Source organism: Cygnus atratus, chromosome 1, assembly GCF_013377495.2.
Source record: "Cygnus atratus isolate AKBS03 ecotype Queensland, Australia chromosome 1, CAtr_DNAZoo_HiC_assembly, whole genome shotgun sequence".
NCBI classification, from domain to species: domain Eukaryota; kingdom Metazoa; phylum Chordata; class Aves; order Anseriformes; family Anatidae; genus Cygnus; species Cygnus atratus.
Genome location: NC_066362.1, coordinates 55,404,906 through 55,424,281, shown reverse-complemented (window position 1 = coordinate 55,424,281; position 19,376 = coordinate 55,404,906). Strand labels below are relative to the sequence as shown.

General features: G+C 45.3%; 1 protein-coding gene across 1 annotated transcript; it reads left to right on the top strand.

The window, feature by feature from the left end:
- Positions 1-3,669: 3,669 nt before the first annotated feature.
- LOC118250637 (cytokine receptor common subunit beta-like) lies at positions 3,670-17,980 on the top strand. The gene is given in 15 exon segments (XM_050709467.1): positions 3,670-3,832; positions 5,459-5,604; positions 6,318-6,488; positions 6,769-6,902; positions 7,004-7,164; positions 10,168-10,301; positions 10,398-10,551; positions 11,385-11,475; positions 12,848-12,977; positions 15,400-15,497; positions 17,352-17,540; positions 17,542-17,811; positions 17,813-17,870; positions 17,872-17,955; positions 17,957-17,980. Coding segments are annotated over 15 exon segments (2,007 nt in total).
- The last annotated feature ends 1,396 nt before the right edge of the window (positions 17,981-19,376 follow it).

The window sequence follows — 19,376 nt, the reverse complement described above, 5'->3', positions numbered from 1 at the left end:
TTCTTTTCCAACCTGTGATATTTCCCCAATGGCTCTTTGTTATGTCTGTTGACGTGTCCTGCCTCCAGGTGATACTCTCCTTTTGTTTAGAGTTACAGTGAGGGCTGGCTGCACCCTTAGGGACAGGGAACTGAGAGCCTGTTGGTAGCACAGCTGGCAGAGCAGAGGCTGTCCCACAGCACACCTGTGAAGTGAAGAAATTATTCATTACTCCAAGTGTTAGAAGTCCTGAGATTGTATTAAATAAAAGGTCTTGAAAAACATACCTGTTGCACACCTATCTTTCCACAGAGAGACACATATCTGGTACTTGGGAGAATTATGCTGTCTTGCCTTACATGTGATTCGCAGTACTAAATATATACCATGGGCTCTCTAAGCTTTGTCTCCATGAAGACTGAAACAACCTTTTATTTTCATCATGTTCCACAATTTGGATGTGAAAGTGGGCTTGGCTTGGCCACAGGCCTTTCTTGCAAGAATAGGCACCAGCTGCCCCAGGCCTGCTAGAAATTCCTCAACAAAGCTCCTCCTTGCATAGAGCTTTTTCACAAAACAGAAAGGGAAAGCAGGTTCTCTGCAAATTCACCTACAAGGTCTGTTTGTTTACTGATAGAGGGATGCATATTTTTCACCCACTAGATTTCTGAAGAATGTTTTCCTTGTCAGGAAGCTTTCTCCTTTCTATGACTTGAATGTCACTGTGGCTAACTGGAGAGGGTATCTTTCGCTTTTGCACACAACTTCCTAGAGGCATAACTCTTCCTAAGACAAGTGGGCTTGCTAGTTGGGCACGTGAAAGTCTTCACCCTGACAGCAATCCACAAAGGCAAAACTGAATGTCCTGCTTGAGGAGGCAATAATTAATCAATAATGATAAATAATTTTATCATTATTAAATGATAAAACTCTCATATCTTGCACTTTATGCCTTTCTACTGAGACATCTCTCGATTGTTAGAAGGGCAGTGAATTGGTAAGATCATTTGTTCAGCTTTCTAAAAAATCTGTGTAGTATTTGAAGCTGTTTTTCTAAACATCTCTCAGATTCTTTCTGTCTTTAAGATTTACACAAGGCAATATTACACTGGCTAGTCCTTCCATCCACCTTAGACCCTTGTTTATTGAAAAGTCATGCTGAGATTTACCAAGAACTAAGAATTTTGCTGGTCGTAGGGCAATGATGCTGAAGTGAGCGCTCAGCTAAATGAATCTCCATTCAGCACTGCCCAGTTAGTCTTGGTACTCTCATTTCCTTCTACTGGGAATATCAAAGGATCATTCATAGGAGAAGGCAGGCTTCTTACAGTGGGAGCTGTTCTTTTAAGCTTTCTGTGTTATAATCACACTTGCTTGGTCACCTTCCTGTCTGTTTTGGTATTTCATGGAGCATCAGGCCTCTGCAGTTCAGGAAAAGAAACAGAGGTAAAACCTGAAGTCTTAGATCATCTCACTGTATCAGAGTGGCTGTGATCCCTGCCTGGCAGATGGAGAACAGAAAAGGAAGGATGTTTTTCATGTTTTAGTCAGTGTTATGAAGGCCTTTTGCTTTGAAGGCACAAAGCCCAGTGAGGCTTAAAAACATACAGCTTAAGACTTTGTACTTATCTTTTGAATTAGAATATTTCAATACATCTTGCAAATTAATTGTACCAGTTACAAAAAAACTCCAGCTTTTCTTCAGAGCTTGTAGACCAAATTCTTATTTTTATTGCGTAACCATTTTGATTTGCAGACAACAGGCAGAGTCAAAAAGTTGAGGCTTTCTCAGTCCTAAGACTCACAATAAAATTCAGATATATGGCAATGTAATGAGAGTCAGCCCTACTCTAAGAGCAGCAGCTGCTGTTGGAGACTTCTTGCATTCAGGCTGTCCCATGAAGGACTAAATTTTATTTGTGAAATCTGTGCAGTGTGAGCTGAACTACATAGGGAATATTTTCAGGAGACCTCACAGCCCTGCTCCTCACTTCTTTTCTCTGCCTTCTGAAGCACAGTAGCAGAATTTGTGTTCATTTTACCATTTTCTACTACCTGCTTTATGCCTCATCTGTTTTCTCTTTTCAGAGAGCATCCCAATGCAGACTCTACACTGCTATCCTGACTACAACTCTCTTACAACTTGCACATGGATGGAATGCTCAGAGGCTCATCAATTCCTGAATGTGACTCTGAACTTTAACCACAGCCATGAAAAGTAAGTGACTGGCTGGTGTTCTGTGAAGAGTTCAAAGGGGCTTGGCTGCTGAACCTAAGAGATGGAGCGGGGCAATAGGGTGATGGCCTGAGCTTGCAGCCAGCATAGTATCCAGCATGCAGACACCAGTGTTATGTCCAGGCTGGGGAGAAAGTTGGATCTGTACAGGATAAGGAAGAACAGGAAGGAAGCAAAGCATGGTAATCGAGTTGTTTTCATTATCTTTTCAATCAGTCTCCCCTGCTTTTGCTGTGAGATCACAGGTGCAAAATATGGCAAGACGTTAATTATTGCACCTGAGTGGAGAAGGTAACGCTAGATGCAATGGTGATAACGCCTAGTTAGTATTCATAGAAGGCTCCTTCGCCTTCCTTATGTTGGTAAGAAATAGTTACTTTGAAATAATTTCTGCAAAACAAGCTGTGAGAAAAACAGAAGTTGTATGCGTTTGTTTCACTGGGTTTCCTCTCAGAGATACTGGGTTACGTATGTCACTATCTTTTTACTGCTTCTGCTTCCTTTCAAGAAAAGAAAGAACCATCGAACATGAGATTACAAGGGAGAGGAAGGGCCAGAGAAAGAGGAAGATAAAGGGGAAAAAGAAAAAGAATAGACAGCAGAAGCAGGGATGGAGGGTCAACAGCAGATAGATTGGAGGGTGCTAAGAAAACATGTGAAATGGGAATGGGAATAAATTGTCTTGGTTTTATTTTTGAGAAAGAGCTTTGAGAAACATTTATTCATGAATTGACCCAAAATCTGATGAAGTCAATGGACAAAGTTCCCTTACAGTCTGTAGAGTATTGAATCACATTGAATATTTGAGCAATTTTCTATGCATTGAAATCTACAAACCACAGAAGTGTTCCTGTGACACAATGGACTCCAGAACTCTGCCTGGAAATCTTTTTTTTTTTTTTCTTTTTTCTTTTTGTAGGATGACTGAAGTCCCAAAGGCCTCTCAAATATTGTGTTCCAACTGCTAGCTGCATGTCTTTGCCTTACTTTCTTTGATTTCTCTAGTGTAAGTAAGAACACTGAGAGTGACCGGGATCAGCCATCCATCCATATCCCCAAGGAAGTCCACAGCCAGGAGCCAAGCTCACAGTCAGCAGCATATATCACCAGGCACAGATATGACTGTGTCATAACTCAAGCAGGGGCCTGAGGAGCTTAAAAGCAGCTTCTGAGTGAAAATGAGGAAGCCCTCAGTCAGGCCAATTCCAACTTAGACAGCATCAAAGCTGGTCTTGACCATACAGAACCAAATCCCTGGAGGGAAAGGATGTGCTCAGGGCTCAGACAGCTACCAACCCAAGACAGTTATTGTGAATGCATCTTCCCCTTAGGAAGGGAAGGGAGAACAAACTAGATGTGCTTGATATTAGAGAAGAAAGCCATAACTTAGACCATCTGTCAGCATCCTATTCAAATACTCATGCCTTTTATTCTGTGTAACCAGGAACAAAGAAATGACCTGCACATTCGACAAAGGTGAAAACCACACTAAGTGCCAGAACTTCACAATGCACTGGGTGTGTCAAAGCCATCTGAGAGCAAGTAATATAGAAAGGTACAAGTTTAAACCTGACCTGAACCTGCAGGCAGAGCTAAATGTCTACTTGTTTCAGAATGGTAAGCATGAGCCTCTAGGTCTTGTCTCTGTTCCTGAGTATTTAAAAGTTTTGTCAGATGAAGATGTCATTTATATTTTGAATATCCAATCCTAAAAAGATACAAGAACATAATACTATGTATGGGTGAATAATCAGCTAATGGGTAAGGCTCAAACAGTTGTAAATGGGGTTACATAAAGCTGGTGACCAGTCACTAGTGGGGTTCCCCAGGGTTCCATTTTGGCACCACTTCTCTTCAGTGTTTTAATAAGCGATATGGACACAGGACTCAAATGCCTACTAAGTTTGCAGATGATACTAAATTAGGAGGAGCTGTTGACTCCCGTGAAGGTAGAGAGGCCTTGTGGAGAGGCCTTAGTCAAACTAGAAGGCTGAGCAATCACCAACTGCATGAAGTTTAACTAGAGTAAGTACTGGATTCTGCACCTGGGAAGGGGTGACCCTGGCTGTATGTACAGACTAGGGGATGACAGACTGGAGAGCAGCCCTGCAAAAAGAGATTTTGGGGGTTTTGGTCAATGGTAAGTTGAATATGAGTCAGCAGTATGCCCTGGCAGCCAAAAGGGCCAGCTGTACCCTGGGGTGCATCAAGCATGGCATGGCTAGCTGGTTGAGGGAAGTGACTGTCCCGCTCTGCTCTGTGCTGGTGGGGCCTCACCTTGAGCAGTGTGTGCAGTTTTGGGTGCCACAATGAAAGAAGGACATAAAACTATTAGAGAGCATCCAAAGGAGGGCTACGAAGATGGTGAAAGTGTCTAGAGGGCAAGATGTATGAGGAGTAGCTGAGGTCCCTTGGTTTGCTCAGCCCAGAGCAGAGCAGGCTGAGGGGAGGCCTCATGGAGGCCTGCAGCTCCCTCACGAGGGGAGCGGAGGGGCAGGCGCTGAGCTCTGCTCTCTGGGGACAGCGACAGGACATGAGGGAACTGCATGGGGCTGAGATAGGGGAGGGTCAGGCTGGGTGTTAGGAAAAGGTTCTTCACCCAGAGGGTGGTTGGGCACTGGGACAGGCTCCTCAGGGCTGTGGACATGGCACTGAGCCTTCTAGACTTCAAGAAGCATTTGGACAATGCTCTCAGACAGATGGTCTGGCTTTTGTGGTCCTGTGTGGATCCAGGAGTTGTACTTGGTGATGAAAAGGTACTTAGGTCAGTCAGCCCTTAACCTGAAACCTGAGTGAGAGTGAAGTTAAATGGCTGTAAGGCCATTCTACCACCTTCAACTTCAGTGCATTTTGGATAGACAGAAATGGCTGCTCCTGACCACAATAGAAAAATGGTACTAGACCTTCCAGTTTACCAATGTCTTAATCAGGGCAGGGGGGAGATATCAAAAAAGCCTTCAGTTTTAGCACAATGGTCTCTAAAGTATCCTCCCACAAAAAGCTGTTATGGAGCTGTGCAGGAACACTGCTTTCCCTACTTTCCTATTCTGTTCAGGAATATACTACCCAGGTCTAGTACAGTTTGCCTTTTGTGCTGAAAACTAGTAATGGATTATTTGCAGAGCTGAAAGAAAATTGTTAAATGTCCAGATCCTATCATTCAGAGAAGGTCAGCTAGGTGTTTTCGTCCCCTCTTCATGTTCCTGCGCTCACTATCTCACGTGTTGCACCTTCACCTTCCAGTTCAGCCCCTCCCGCCGCAAAACCTCTCAGTCAGAGAGAGTTCAGGAGACTTCTTGCTGACCTGGACAGCAGCTGAAGGAAGCCAAGGGCTGGGCAATGCACTGGAGTATGAAGTCACTTACAAGCGGGAGTGGGAGTCCTGGGAGGTAAGAGTGGAAGAGCTGGGCTGTCCTGACTTGGGCGGCACCCTTCGGGGTGGTTGAGGGCTTGTGGAAAAAGCTGTGCAAATGAGTGGCATTTCCATGCTCAGGCACTAGGAAAAATAACAAATGCTGTTTCAGGTCAGGTGGAAGGGGCCCCGTTTCTGTTTGCAAGTGACCTTCCCGATGAAATACCATTTGTCCTGACTTCAATGCAAAAATCTATACTCCACTGAAAAAACCACTGCACTTGGGCTTTGAGTTGGAATTTATTTTACCCTGAACCCCTCCCAAATGAAATTAAAACGCGTTTCGTGCGTAGTCCATGGGAGGGCTCATGTGGGAGAAAGGTAAAATACATCTGAAACCACGACAAGTGTCTTGGGCAGATTCCCACACAGTTCTGAGCTGGGCAGTGCTGTGACCCTTGTGTAGCTGGTGCTGGAGCCAGCCAAGGCTCTGCAAGCTGCAGGAGCTGGTCCATCTGCTGGGCTGGGTTGGAGCTGGCCATGCCTGTGCCTTGCCCTTCCAATGTCATGATGGCAGCATGCAGGCAGAAGCCCTGTGCAATGGGAGCGAGGAGCGCTATGTGTCAGCATGTGCGTCACCATCACGTGCATGGGATTGCTTGGAGGTGCGTCCTGACAGGCACCTCCTTGCTCCTTCCGTGCCTTCTCTCCACCTCTTCTCTGTTCCCCATTTGTCCTCCCTGCTAACAGAAGGCTGCATCGCGCTTGCTCTCCAACACCACACGTTGCCACCTCAGCCACCTCGTGCCAGGGAGCCAATATGTTGCCCGTGTGCGAGCCAGAGCGGAGCAGGCCAGAGGCTTCTCTGGGCCGTTCAGCAAGTGGAGCATGGATGTGTCCTGGGAGACCCCCGAAGGTAGTGTGGGTCAGAGTGGGGCTGTGCAAGGGTGGGACAGCTGGCTGAGAAGCCAGGGCTGGGGGATGTGGTTTGGCACGATTCTGGCAGAGCATGATGGGGTGGCCCTTTCTAGTCATTGCTTTCTCTCGGGAAGCCCCAGAAATGGGATACTCCATCTTGCCTCTTTCAGAGTGTTTGGCATTTCCATCCCATTGGACAGACCTTGTTCACGCAGACCCAGACAAAGGCTTTCACTGCACTTTCCCTGTCACTTAGCTTGCTCTGATCTTCTGTGTAGGCCAGGAACGCATTCAGCCCAGGAACCTTCGCTGCCTCTTCAATGGTGCAAATCTTCTGACGTGCAGCTGGGAAGTGAAGAAGCTGATCACCACCTCTGTCATCTTTGGCTTGTTCCTCAGGGCCACTCCAGCATCCGCGTATGTGATCTGCCAATGGCAGAGTGCCCATGCCTCTCCCACTGAGCTTCTGCTCTGTCCCATTCCCGCTGATCTCAGCACAGCCTCCTTTCTCCCCCCAGGGAAGAGGAGTGCTCTCCCGTGTACGAGAAGGCCTTGCCCCACATCCCCTATGTGGTGCAGAGCTGTGCGATCCCTGTAAGCAACATCAGCAGTCAGAGCCGGTACCACGTGTCTGTCCGGACCAAGACGGAGGAGAAACTGATTGAAGCCTACAAGAACAGTGAGCTGCTGTGTTGTGTCTCGCTTCTGCTGGGAGTTTTCTGGGAGGGGTGGCTGTGTGGGCAAGTGGTGGTGAGGAAAAGTGGGTGGGAAGGAGAAAAGCTGAGCTGGTGAAGAGAGGGTCTGGACAAGGTGGCTTGCAGGTGTGCAGTTTCTCAGTGTCACTTGCTGCTCTCAGGATGGTGGCAGTAGTGGAAACTGCTGTGCAGAAATCCTAGAGCTCTTCTCTGAGCAATCGTCACCACACTGAGTTCCCTGCAATCAGAATGTCATTGTCCTTTGCCATTGTCCCAGGTGACAGGGAGCTGTAGTGAGAGGTGTTTTTTGGAAGTGTGTCACTGTGTGATTTTGCAAGAAGCTGGTGGAGCTCTTGGGGTGCAGTGTCCCCTGGAGCACTGGATGAGGTAGGACTGCTCTGCTGAGTGAGCTGTGCCAGGTGGATCGTCTCTGCCTGCATGCGTCTGGAGGTACCGGTGCTGTTCTTTACAGACCAGAACTGGGGAGAGCTCCTGCATTGTTTGAAGATACCAGTTAGTAGCTCCAAGAGAGCTGAAAGTCTCTGGGAACATGGTGGATGAGTATGGACTTTTGAAATATCATTTCACTGCTTTTCTGCACTGAGGGAGCATCATCCAAAGGATCGTTCGTAGACTTTATGTTCTTCATAAGAACGTGACTCTTTTTCTGACAACACTTGGTTCCATTGGGTTTTAGTACTTCTTTTCTAATTTAGGTAAATGAGGTCACAGTTTGTGCAGATGTGTTTTTTGTTTCGCATACAGAAAAAGCAATTTAGATGTTTTCATTTAATTGTATACCAAAAGAAAAGGCATAGAAAGTTGATGTTATGAAATGAAACATTGGTTACAATCTGTAATAGAAAAGTCAGCTACAAGTTGAGATGTTACATTAGGATTTCCAGATTATTACAGAAGTAACTTCTGTAAGCTCTCCATAAAATCAGTGTAAGTAGTTTTGTTGTTCTTGTGTTGTTGTTGGTGTTTGGTTTTTTTGTATGTTTTGTTTGTTTTTGATATTCAGATAATTTCATGGATTTACATGGTGCCATCTTGGAGTTTTCAAAGCAAAGTTAGCGTAACCTGTAATAGTAATATTACCTGTAATAGCCTATTCAGTCAGTTACGCTTACAGAGAAGCATAGCACGGAAAGCTGATCATTTATGAAGTTCTATAATAAAAAGAAACAAACAAAAAACACAGAGGAAGCTTCTGTATCTCAAAGAAGTTGAGGGAGTCTGAGTAGTGCTCTGAAAGTGTGCCTGCACACTTTCTATAGTGCAACAAGAGTAGAAATTTAAAACAGAAAACATCATGCACTTAAGTCCACATATGTGCCCTTGGAAATGATCACATTGTAAGAAACTTACCAAGAATATGCATAAGAACTGAAAAAACATCTAGAGAATTAGTGGAATTTACATGCTGGAATAGGTTATATAGATGTTGAACAAAGACAGTGACCATAACACCATACTTCAGCAACTTTTCAGAAGCAACAGATGAATATCAAAAGATGAACAAATCAGTTTTTAAACTCCAGATCTTGGAAATTTGTAACAACTGGTGTTGAAGTGACTATGCCTTCACTGCTCATGGCCAACAAGTTCTCAAGCAAATCACATCCACACTGTGAAGACCGTATTTGTTGCCAGGTTGAAAAGTCTCTCAGAAGCACTTAGGCCTCATGGCGCAGGACTATTTAGCACCCACCAGTCTTGCCTCTTAGGTGTTTCACTCATACAGTGTAACCTTTCTAATGCTTTCAGTGTTAAAAGACACTCTCATTGTTTCCCTAGAGCAGTTTTACTGATCCTTCCATTGATGATCTCATGCCCATGGCTTCTTTTTGAAAGACCATGATGGTACAATATGACCAAGCACATGCCTAGAAATAGAGGCAGCAAGCATGCATACTGACAAAGTTTTTGTAAAAAAATAAATTAATGTGGAGTCTGGAGGAAACTGTCAAGCAACTACTGCTGAAATAAAACAAAACAACAGAAAAACCCACCCAGATACTTAAAAGCCATGCAGTGTGTCCTTCCTCACAGGTGTTAGATCTCTGACGCCACAGGTACTGAAGAAGTCAGCATCTGTACAGAAGTCAGACTAAAATGATCCAGGAGATGGCTGCAGTCTGTGTAGAGAGATGGTGATACCTTAAAGAAGTTCCTGGGACACAGATTATATATGGCTTTTGCAGAGCTTTTTTCACAGACTCATAAATCAGTCATCCACAGAATGGAGAACATTTAGCCCAGGCACATGCTCAAAGCAGATTATTTAGACGGGGTTGCTTACAGCCTTGTTCAGTTAAGTTTTGAATACCTCTACGGACAGGGATTTCACCCCCTCTCTGGGTCCCTGTATCAGTGTTTGACCACTCTCATGGTAATATTTTCCCCCCTCTTATCTTGAGTTGCAACTTGTATCCATTGTCTCCAGTCCTTTCACTAGGTACCTCTGAGAGGAGCCTGGCGCCATCTTCTCTACAACTTCCTATTAGTTAGTTGAAAATAAGCGGATATTCCTTAGTGTGTTTCCTTTATTAGGCTAAACAAGCCCAGTTCCCTCTGCCTCTCCTCATACGACATGTGATCCAGCCCCTTCTGAACATCTTTGTGCGCTCCTCCAGGACTGTCCCCAGTTCATAAATCCTTTCTTGTACTTGTTAGTATATTTTTAAGATATCTAAAATAGTGTTAATACTTCAATTATGTTGCAGGGTTGTTACATTTGGCTGAGGATAGCAGGTATGAAAAAGAGTAGCTTTCTCAAGAGCTCAGTGAAGCTGGTTGTTATGCTTGCTTAGCAAGATAATGTCAGGGAAAAGCCATTCTGTGAGGTACTAGTTGAAGCACACCTGCATCTTTTGAATTTTAGACATTACTGAACAACCTAGTGTAGGAAAAGGAAAAAGATCCATAGGAAGGAAAGGAGTATTCAGGAAGGTGATGCCTGATATCAGAACTGTTTCTTCCAGTCAAGGTGCTACCCCCAACAAATGTAACAGTGACAATGAATAAAGATGGAGATTATGAGCTGAGATGGATAAAGCATACACTTAGAAAACGGTGTTATGAAGTGCTGTACTGGAAAACCAGCCAAATGGAAAAGGTAGGTAATGTAACACATGGGACCGGGGGCATCCTGTGAGCAGTATGGATGGGAAAGTTATTGCTTCTTCCATGTTTTCTTCTTTGTATTCCTCAGGTTACCAAAATGATTATCAATGATGAGCCTTACTTCCTACTGCGGGAGCTGGAGCCATCCACAACTTACACCATAAAAATGCGTGCAAAGCTGCATGGTAGTGAGGGGCTTTGGAGCGAATGGAGTGAGGAGTTCACCTGGAAAACTGACAGTGGTACATTTCAGTTTGTATTCCCTCCTGTGCAAGATTGTAAGGGAGTGGCAGGAAAAGCAATCTGATGCTTAGGAAAAGAGTCCTATCAGGTGGGGATGAAGTGCAGGACAAAGTATTCATAGGCACAACGAAGCCAGGTTTCCTCTTAGTCCTCTTGTTGGCTGTGTCTGGTCTTCTGTTCTCAAAACCATGGGAACATGGAAAGCAAAGCTTCATTAGGTCAGTGCTAGGATCAGGACCTGGGAGTGTGTGAGAAAGCTGATGACAGAGGAGTTTTCAAAGGCTGGCTTAGAAATAAAAAGTTCTTTCATTTTCAAAATGTCTGATAATAGTTTTGGCTTCAAGATTTAGAAGAAATTTGTGGTGGGTCACTTGGTTTTAATCTTCCTGGGCACACAGGAATGTGTAAACATGCACACACGTGTGCATACATGATCTGTGTATCTCTGGCACAAGGTATACTGAATCTTAAATACTATGAGGATGAAAAGGGGGCCAGTGTGAAGTCAGATAAACTTGTGGATCAGCCAGAGGTAGGGGTGTTTATGCATGTACTCAGTAACTCTAGCAGACTGAGCTCTGTTGGAGAGGAAAGCTGTTGAAGCAGAAAAGAAAATACTGAGGGAAAGATGTAAGTAAGATATTCAGGCCACATTTGGTTTCTCCCACTTGGTAGGGGATCCCAGCAGTTAGAAGGCCTCATGTTCACATCCTGTGCTGTGCCACTTGCATTTCTCTGATGTGCTTGCATGGAGAGTGTCCAAAACGCAAAACCTGTTATGGGAAGCAGCCCCTCTGTTGATGCCTCCCTATTTCTCTTTTTTCTCTTTCAGTTCTGTCACCAGTGCTTCTACCAGTGATGCTGACAGCTCTCACCATCACTTTGCTAATAGTTGGTTATTTCAGCTATAAGTATTTCCTCAGGTAGGTTTTCACCATGAGGAGAAGATTTAGCAGTGTGTTGGCCATGGGAGTGGAATAAGGTTGTGAGGCACTGCTTGTGCAAGTGGTCTGTGAGAGATGAGCCTTGGTGTGCAATGGGCAGCCTGGTGAGTGTTTGTGTGCAGGTGAGAGTTGGGTGGTGGCCTGCCAGAGTGTGGTGGTTTTACCCAGCTGAGCAGCTGAGCTCCACCACAACCACTCTCTCACTCCCCCTCCTCAAAGTGTAAGGGTGAGAAAACATGATGAAAACACCTCAAGGGTTGAGATAAGGACAGGAAGATCACTCAACAATTGTCGTCACGAGCAAAACAGACTCAGCACAACGAGATTAATGAAATTTATTACCTATTGCTAACAAGCAAGAGCAGTGAGAAACTAAAAACAAATAATAACTAAAACCACCTTCCCCCCAATTCACCCTTTTCCATCTCCTCCCCCCGAGCGCTGCAGGGGAACGGGGAATGGGGGCTGCAGTCAGTCCCTGACGCTTCGCCTCCGCAGCTCCTTCACGGTCCCTCTCTGCCCCTGCTCCCCATGGGGTCCCTCCCAGGGGATGCCGTCCTTCCCAAACTGAGCCTGTGGGGGCTGCCCACAGGCAGCAGCTCTTCATGCACTGCTCCCACACGGCTCCGTACCACGGGGTCCATCCCCCAGGAGCAAACTGCTCCAGCACGGGTCCCCCACGGGCGGCAGCTCCCCCCAGACCCCCTGCTCCTGCGTGGGCTCCTCTCCACGGGCTGCAGCTCCGGCCCGGGGCCTGCTCCTGCGGGGGCTCTCCATGGGCCGCAGCCTCCTCCAGGCCACATCCACCTGCTCCACCGGGGGCTCCTCCATGGGCTGCAGCGTGGAGATCTGCTCCTTGTGGTTCCCATGGGCTGCAGGGGGACAGCCTGCTCCACCAGGGGCCTCTCCACAGGCCGCAGGGGAACTTCTGTTCCCTGCCTGGAGCGCCTCCTGCCCTCCTTCCTCTCTGACCTTGGTGGCTGCAGGGCTAGTTCTCACTCCTCACTCTCCCAGTTGCTGTTGCACAGCAGTTTTTGTTCCCTTTCTTAAATCTGCTCTAACAGAGGTACAGACAACGTTGCTTATTGGCTTGGCTCTGGCCATTGGTGAGTCCCTTTGGAGCCTTCTGAAACTGGCCCTTATCTAACAAGGGGTAGCTGCTGGGCTCTGCTCACAGAGGCCAGCCCTGCAGCCCCCCACTGCCAAAACCTTGCCATGCAAACCCAATACACAGGGCCTTGGCGGTGCCCTGCTGAGCAGAGCAGCATGCTGTACGGCGCACAGTTCCTTCCCCTTGCAGCCACGCTGAGAGGCAAATCTTGAAAACTCTGTGTTGTCGTTGTTGTTACAGGCAGAATAAATTGTGGGAGGAAAAGATTCCAAATCCTGGGAAGAGTCTGCTGATCCAGAGCTACCTGGGGGCAAGAGGGACCTGTACCTTGCAGGGTGTCCCTGCAAGTACAACATGGAGTTATTCTAAGGTAAGAAAAAAGAAGGGAGGGATGTAGTGGGATGACTTACTGATGGGGAGCTTCCAGACCGGGGTCTGGGCTGTCACTGAACAGGCTGCTATCCTGTTCAGGAGGAGTACAGGGTCTGGGTGAGCCTCATGAAAGCCTTCACTACAGCCTTTGATCTTGTGCCTATTTTCCAACTTTGGTAGCCAAGGTGTGAGAGTTGAAAAGTAAAACCATCTCTCCCCTCTGATGCATCTGGTAAGGCATGTCATCACCTGCCTCCAAAATGCCTCCCATATTCCTCATACATGAAATCTGTTGTCTCTAAATTAACTTGGCCTTTCTCTGTTACTAGTTAGGTTGTCTCCTGACTCTTTTCAGTGTTGCCTGCCCCTCTTCTATAGTCACTGCATGATTACCTCCCTCTACACTCTCCTGCAGTTGCTGGAGGTTGACTTCATACTGTGAGAGATGTATTTCCTCCCACATTGTACTTTTCCTGGACATGGACATGGACATTTTCCTCCATGTGGGAAAGGACAGGGCAAAGAGAAGTGTGCAGTTTACACAGTGTTATCTTTGGAGGCACTTTTAAAAGAAATGGCTTAATTTTCCTCCATCTCTCTCCCTCACCCATCTCTTGATTTCATCTGAGAAGCCTATGCAAATCTTGTGATCCAAACAAGTGATATCCCAGTAGGTGGATATCACCAAAAGAGGCATGGCATGAAACACACTTCAAGTTTTACTAAAATAGTGACTGGGTTCCTTCCTGGAGCTGACTCTTGCATGTTGCAGTTTCCCACTATCATAATTCCACAGCCTTATCTATCTGTGAGTCTCCCCTGAAACCACTGGATTTGTATTTGATCTCACATCTGTAATGTCTCTGTCTCCTCAAGGCAATGCTGCTAATCTCCGTTCTACAGACAGAGCTCGTGCTATTTTTGCCGATTTGTATTATCTTCTACTTAAGCTAATTGACTTCCACCTCATCTCTGACTCCATGCAGTGTAAGTCAGTGATGCAGATCTCCAGGGAAGAGTGGTCTTTACAAAGATTAACTTCTCGTTTACCTCTCCAATCACAACATTTTTAGTTTTTACCCCTATCATCTCTATAAGCCTCACCCCCTACCTTGCAAGTCCTTCTGTCCCACTTTATAGTTTCCCCTTCAGTGGAATGCTTGGTCTTGGCATTGCTTTTGAGACCACATGGTGGGCTGTCATGGCCTTCAGCTAACTCTTTATTTGGCACCCAGTCATTCTCAGCCCCTTATTCAGCCATCAAGCAGTGTATCTCAGGCATGCATCCAGTCAGCAGCTGATACAGGGGAAGTGTGGTAGGCCAGACTTCTTCACATGATGCTTAGCTGCATGTTTTGCAGGCCCTGATAAATCGCCCTTGCAGATCATTTATCATTCTAAAGTTCCTTTTGATTGATTTGACTATTGGCAGACTTAATCAAATTCTTTTCCTGCCCACACAATAATCAACACTGGTACAAGGTCATCCCGCATGCTAAAGGGCATCACAGTAGCTTTGTTACGTATTTCATACCCAGCTTTCCATCCACAAGTGCTGTCTGCTCTTTGTCTCATGGTTTTAAGAGTTTCCATCCCTGTAGTGAATTACCTTATCTTAAATTTTGTAAACATCCCAGCAATTCTGTTTCTCTGGCCAGCCAGCAGAGGACTGTCATTTTAGTCCTACGGGTGAAATACTGCCCAGAGTGTCCTCATCTGGTGCTGATTCAGAGTAGGCACTGCATAAAACAGTAGCTTTGTGGTTATTCTGAACCTGTAGATGCAGCAGCCCCTGATTCCTATGCTACATAAAGACAGCTCAGGATTAGACAACATGGAAGTTAAGGAACAGTCTTCTGGAGGACAGAACATATTTTGTAACCACAGCAGTGGGATTGCTTCTGCATTACCATCTTTTGTGACTTGAAGATCAGAGAAAAACAGATCTCAGCTTGTTTTGACTAGAGAATGAAAGTTGAAATGTGAAGAGGATCTGCAGATTGGAGCAAGAACGAAGGAGGGAAAAGCTGATAGAAAATGTTAAAATGGATTGAGGAGGTACGAAGGTGCCAGGAATACATTCAGACTGGCAGCTTTTAAGCCTGTGTCAATCCATTACAGATGGCCTGTAGCAATGTTACTGCTCTGTTTAGGTGGGGAAATGGCACAGCCCTTAAAATGAGAACACCAAGGTCATTTGGACAAAAGTTTGAAAAGGCTACTTTTGAAGTACGGGTTGATAAACTATTAAAACTAATTATATGGGGTAAGTGCCTGGAAGCTCATTCTTATCATAAATGTCCATCGCAGATGTGCTGCTAGCATGCTTGTGCCCATGGCGCCTGTCTCTTCCCAGCCTTAGAGTGATCTCTATTTCCTCAGAAGTGTTAACATTTTCATGTTCTTTTTTCTTTCCCCAGGAAGCTGTCAGCCAACTGCCAGCCAGCCAGGTGGGCTTCAGTGGGCAGAACACTTCTGAGGGGGTGGAGGAGATTAACTGCCTTCAAGTGCTGGATGGGTAAGTAAGCAGCCCACTCCTGACTCCTTTCTTGAAAGGTTCCTTACTAATCTTGGGGAAGAGCAGACTGTGCATAGATTCACTCACTGAGAAAGGGAGGACAAAGAATTTTCACCTATATATTTTGCAAGTCTGCATACATCTTCCGAACATCTACAGAAATTGCAATGAATTGCTGCATCTGCAGACTTTGACTTCCCTGGATGGATGTCTGAGGATAGAAACCTGCTCTATTTCTTTCTATGCATTTCCTTTGGAAATAGATTTCAATAAAAGGCATTGACTACTGGGGTGGATTACTACTTGGCTGAATTCCTCCCAGCCCACCTGAGCATAACCTCCATCACGTGCAGACATGCGTATTCTCTTACCTCTTCATTCTCTAGAAATGACGTACTTGCTGGTCCTTGAAGCAAAGTCTGACTTTGAAAGTGGAGGGTAAACAAAAAGCTGTTTACAGTGGTCCTGGCCTGTGTGAGGCTGATCAGAAATAGCTCCAAATTGTCCATACAAATTTGTGTCAGGTCTTCAAAGATGGAGAAGTGACCATAGTGCTCTGTTCAAGAAATTATCCTAGGTTTCACAGCAACTGGGGGGAAGCTGACAAAAATTAAACAGACTCTTAGGTTTTGTGACTATCTGCTTCCTAGAAGAGAGGGTCAGCTTTTTCCAATAAATACTTTTCTAAGTCATGTTAGGGGAAGATGGCTTATGTTTGTTACTTCTTTGAAATCTTACCTTGCCTTCTCCTTTAATCTAACTTCCCATTCAGTGCTTGTAAGATCCTTGAGCCAGAGGCCCCTTATTTTGAAGAAGTAACTGTAAAATATCACTGAGAGGTCTAGAGCTGCATAAATGCTGATGCTAGCAGTCACACTGCCTGAGTCTATACTGCTAAATAAATCAGGGCCAAGATGTACTATCAAGCTCTGTCTTGTAACTGCTCATGCTGCTTTGTTGTCAGCACTCTCCTGGCCATGGTTTGGCCTGTGCCAACTAGTGCTCTCCAAGGCAACATCCTGGCACAGTTTGTGATAGCACAGGGCAGTAATCATTCCCAGTAGGCGACACAGAAATGGCTGTATCAGGTTCAGTGTCCCTCAACAGTATTCTAGCAAGTTTTGCACCCAGGCCCTGCAGTTTCATACTATGAATACAGCTGTAACACAGCACTCACATTACATTGTGTACATTGAAATGAAAAAAACAAACAAACAACAAAAAACACACAAAACACAAAACAAACAAACAAACTTAGCTGTGTTTTAGACTGCAGGGACACTGGGGGAGACCTGGAAGGCAACCAGGGCAGTACAGTGTGGATGCAGCCAGGCTACATCATTTAACCTGAGGGCCAAAGAATGGTCCCTGGCTCTGTTTTACTTACAGTAAAAACACAGCCTTTCTCAAAAGGTAAATGCTGCTTGCATGACTTGTAATTGAGCTGGAGTTGGCAGTAGACAGTTGGTGTCTTGCTGTGGCACAGGAAAGGCTGAGGCTTGCATCTTCTGAGGAAGATATAAGAGATGTGGCCAAAGATTCCTACTAGCTTCCTGGAATACAGTGCGCCCCCTTACAGCAGCTCCTGTTTGTATGCAGAGATCACCTTAGAGAGCTGTCAATTAGACAGCTGTCAGTAGCAGCTAAATCCTGTGCTTTTCACCAAAACAGGATGATTAAGAACAGTTCACCAGAGTTCCATGGAGCTAAGCCTGTGACAGAGAACGTTTCCCATGGTACACTGGATCCGCAAATCTGTCAGACTTCTGAAGTGCCACATAAAACCTCGGTTTCATCAGCTGCCCTTGTCTGCCCACTGAATAAGAGTGCAGCACTGTCTGGCCTGTTGGCCAGGCTTCCGTGCAAGAGTGCTGCTGATGCAAGTACTGCTTCCCAGACTGCAATCACTTGCTTCGCTTTCAATGGTCCATACTTGTACAGCCCAGGGATGTCCTCCCAGCCTGAAATGCATCAAACTCTTCAAGTGGACCCAGTGGGAAACCAAGAGAAATCAGTGTCCCTTCAGGGGCATGAGTCTGTTCCCAGGCACCACGGAGGCAAGAGGAGGAGGTCCTCAGCAGCCTTTCCTGCTTCTAGATCAGAAGGAAATTATGCAGCATCTCAACGATGAGAAAGAAGTCTCACCACTCCCCCCAGCCGGTGGGCAAGGCATGAATGTGAAACCAGAAGAGCAGAAATCTCCAAAGGCTCTTGGCTGTGCCATGTCCCTTCAGCAGTGACCCTCAGAGTGTATCACCACAGACAGCCTCTTACTGCCATCAGCCAGTGACTCCACACATCTGCCACTTGCCACCCCATGAGTTTGCTCCTGGGAAATCTGGTGTCACGGTCCCAGTTTCAGGTCAAGCCCCATTCTTTTTTTCCTGAATCACACCTGGATGCATTTGGGGACTGCCTTGTTGTCTCTTCAGGTCTCCATGGACCTTCAGAACCCACAAAAAATGTCCTTACTTATTTCTTGAAAAGGAATCAATTTTTCTGAAGAACTTGTGTTGGAGAACAACATAGTTATGTTGTTCCCCACACTACCATGACAGTTTTCCTCCACTGTGGAAAACTGCTACCTTGTTCCCTGCCTAAAATCCAATGAGAAGGTGCATATGAGTCAGAAAGATCCCTAAGTAAATGTGTTGGAAATTCATTATAAGTATCAGATAGTTTATACATGGTGGAGGATCCATCAGCGGCAAGGAATAAAATGTACAGAATACTGAGGTCATCCAGATCTCCAGAAAACTGAAGGTGTTATAGAAATGAAACCAGCCAGCTTTGAGATTCAGAAAAGCCTGCTGGAGTTGCAGGGGTCTCTGACAACTAAGACAAAGTTTTCAAAAATTATATTGTTGTAATCCCATTTTCTTTCCACAAATGCTACTTCTCCTCTGCAGCTTCTAGTCCAACATGGTGAAAGATCCCAGGTGAGCCTACCCCTTTCTTAGTTACATTACTGCTTTTGGTAAAAGGGGCAGGCCATAATTCTCATGTACCTGCATTTATATAGGCTTGCTTCACATTCCACTGATAGATATGATTGGCAGGGCAAGAAGCCAGATTTAGCTAGGGCTCCTTTCTAAAAATAGGTAATCAATTTCAGCTCAAGCATCTCAGGATATAGGAAAAGAAAGTGATTTTGCTTGGGCACATAATAAGCATGGATAATCAGTTTTCCTGCTCAAGAGCAATGAACTCAAGTGTTTAAAAGAAAAGGAATGTTATTAAAAGGGATAAAATGGCAACTCAAAATAAGCACTGGGAGGCCTATTTACTAAAGCTAGCTATATAACCTGAAAAAGTCATGGTGATGTAGCCCACTCCCACATTTTACATGGATTCGAGAGTCCATTGTTGATGTGTAAGAAAGCATTGGAAAATGTTGCTCCTAAGCCTCTCGTCACTGTTCCCAAGTGCAGTGTTTCCACCTCTGATGCTGGGTCACTGCTTTTAGCAGCTTTAGCCCAAGAAACCTTGGTTCTGTCTGCAGTCCCCACACTGCCACCTCAGCATTTCAAATACTCAGAAAGGAGCCAACTGCAAACAAACCCCAAAGACAACCCTGAGAAAACTACTTTTTTTTTTCTTTTTTTCTTTCTTTTTTTTTCTTTTAAATTTCTTACTTCATAGCTTTTTTGTTCTACCAGTATCAACAACACAGGCAATTCCTAATGCTCAAAAAAAACATTCTCTCCTACTGGATACTAGTGTTTTAAATACCTTTCAAACACAATTGCATTTCAGTCTCAGTGCAAAAGACTTAAATCCACTGAAGTCACTGCACTTGCACCCTCTTTGTTGTGATCTCAAGTCACTTCAAACAGCTCTGGATTTCCCTTTTATCCCATTATAAGCGGGATCAGCAAT